This window comes from Myotis davidii, unplaced genomic scaffold (assembly GCF_000327345.1).
Source record: "Myotis davidii unplaced genomic scaffold, ASM32734v1 scaffold586, whole genome shotgun sequence".
Lineage (NCBI taxonomy): Eukaryota > Metazoa > Chordata > Mammalia > Chiroptera > Vespertilionidae > Myotis > Myotis davidii.
Genome location: NW_006296809.1, coordinates 825,876 through 828,214, shown reverse-complemented (window position 1 = coordinate 828,214; position 2,339 = coordinate 825,876). Strand labels below are relative to the sequence as shown.

General features: G+C 65.8%; 1 protein-coding gene across 1 annotated transcript in view; it reads left to right on the top strand.

Moving 5' to 3' along the window:
* Positions 1–2,339, top strand: part of CFAP74 (cilia and flagella associated protein 74) — a 42,657-nt gene that overhangs the window by 23,859 nt on the left and 16,459 nt on the right. The window contains 1 exon segment of the mRNA XM_006772562.2: positions 2,045–2,209. Within this exon segment, the coding sequence (XP_006772625.2) occupies positions 2,045–2,209 (165 nt within the window).

Here is a 2,339-nt window from a genome sequence, read left to right as displayed (position 1 = left end):
TTATTGATTTTTTACAGAGAGGAAGGGAGAGGGATAGAGAGTTAGAAACATCCATCAGCTGCCTCCTGCACACCCACTACTGGGTACATGCCCTTGGCCGGGATCGAACCCGGGACCCTTCAGTCCGCAGGCCGACGCTCTATCCACTGAGCCACACGGGTGAGGGCAGAGAATTGCTTCTTATGAAGAGCTGTGTTCGTCCTGAATCGGGCAGAGAACAGCACCGCCCATGCTCACCTCCTGGCGGCGTCTCCCGAGACCTTGCCCACCACCCAGCTGCCTGACCGTGTCCTGCAGGGTGACCTGTGGTCACAGACCCCCACCCCCCCCCCCCCACCCCGCCCTCCTGGGCACTTGTGATCGGGGCGTCTTTGTCTCTCCCTCACTTTTGAAGGCTGGGGTGCCGCCTTGCCAGGGCAGTGCCATGTCCAGCTGAATCAGGGCTCTGCCATGAGGAAGAGAGAGCGGCTGGAGGGGTGGCTGTGGCCCCTGTCCCCCAAAGCCCTGCGCCACCCAGATGTGCCCACGCACCTGCGGCTGCTTCCTCTCACAGAGCCTCCCTGCCTTCCTAGGGCAGCGCGGGCCCGGGCACGGCCAGGCAGCATCTCTGTCTCCCTGTGGCATCTCAGAGTCTGGTGCCTCCAGCCCACCCCCTGCGCAGGCATCAGCACCGCACGCGGACTCACACGCACCCACACGTTCACGTCTGATCCCCTCTCCCCACCACGCACAGGTCCACGTGACCAGCTGTGGGCAGGCGGGTCGCTAAGTCGGAGGGAGGCTGTTCTCCACCGTCGGCCTCCCGTGAGCTTTGGTTTGTGGCCGCCTGTTTCCTTCGGTCCCTGCGGATTCTCTCCCTCCGCGTTTGGCCCCTCGGGGGTTTAAGGGCCTGTTGCTTAGTCTCCATGATGATGGGAACTTTCCGGTTTGCTGCTTGTTACCGATCCTGCCCCGGCCGTCACCCGGCCGTGGCTGGAGAAGGGCTGGCAGACGCCCCTCTTTCTGCGTCAGTGAGGTTTCCCGCGTCTGTGACCTCACGTGTGGTCTGTCCTGGAGAACAGGCGGCTGATGGATGTGGGCTGTGCGTCTGTCTGTCTGTCCTGCTGCTCAGCTTCTCCGACTCCGGTTTCCTCTGGTCTCTGCCGGGCCCTGGCCGCTTCTGGGAGAGGAGGGTCCTGGGCTGTTTCTCCCTTCGCTTCCCCGAAGCTTCAGGTCCTGTGCGCGCGTCTGAGGGTCTCTGCTGCGGTGCGGAGTCGTCATGGCGGGCCTCTTCACTGCCCTGCCTGTCAGTGCGCAGCCTCTGGCGTACTGTCCCAGCTTCTCCTGCTCCGGGTCGGTGGTGGGAGCGCACAGGCTGCGGCTCTCGGGCGGCTCCTTCCTCCTAATGAGACGCGGTTAGGCTCCTGCCGTGCGGGCGCTGCTTTTGGCCGGCTTGGCTTTTCCAGATGTGGCCGGCGGGGGGGGGCAGGTCATGCCCAGCCCAGGACCTGTTTCTAGGAAGTGACCATATCCCTGGGGTGTGCAGACCTGCCCCCTCTCCTGCCTGGAGCCAGACACAGGCCCACCCCGAGCAGGAGGAAGGCAGGGCCTGCGTCCTGGGCTGCTGCCCCACAGGGCTGCTCCCCCAGGGCTGCTCCCCCAGGGCTGCTCCCCACAGGGCTGCTCCCCCAGGGTTGCTCCCCCACAGGGCTGCTCCCCACAGGACTGCTCCCTCACAAGACTGCTCCCCCAGGGCTGCTTCCCCAGACCTGCTCCCACAGGCCTGCTCCCTCAGGACTGCTCCCCCAGGGCTGCTCCCCCACAGGACTGCTCCCTCACAGGACTGCTCCCTCACAGGACTGCTCCCCCAGGGCTGCTCCCCCACAAGGCTGCTCCCCCAGGGCTGCTCCCCACCAGGGCTGCTCCCCACAGGACTGCTCTCTCACAGGACTGCTCCCCCAGAGCTGCTCCCCCAGGGCTGCTCCCCAAGGGCTGTGGAGGACAGGTGGGCTCAGTGCGGGCTGCTGCCTGGCCCAGTCACCCTCCCGCTGGCGTCTCTTGGCAGCTGTCCCTGGACAAGGAGCTCATCAACTTTGGCAGCTACGTGGTGGGTGAGACCGCATCCCGGGTCATCACCCTGTCCAACATCGGGGCCCTGGGCACCGGGTTCCGGGTCCAGCTGGAGTCCGAGCCCTGTGAGCTGGAGCTGGGCCAGTCGCCCGTGAGAGTGGTGAGTGTGCCGCTGCCCAGGGTACCAGGGAGAGCGGCAGGGCTGCAGGGAGGCTGGGCTCTGGGCTGCAGGGGCGGGCTCCTGCTCTGAGTAGGAGATGCCTCCCTCTGTGTGCAGGAGTGAAGGATGA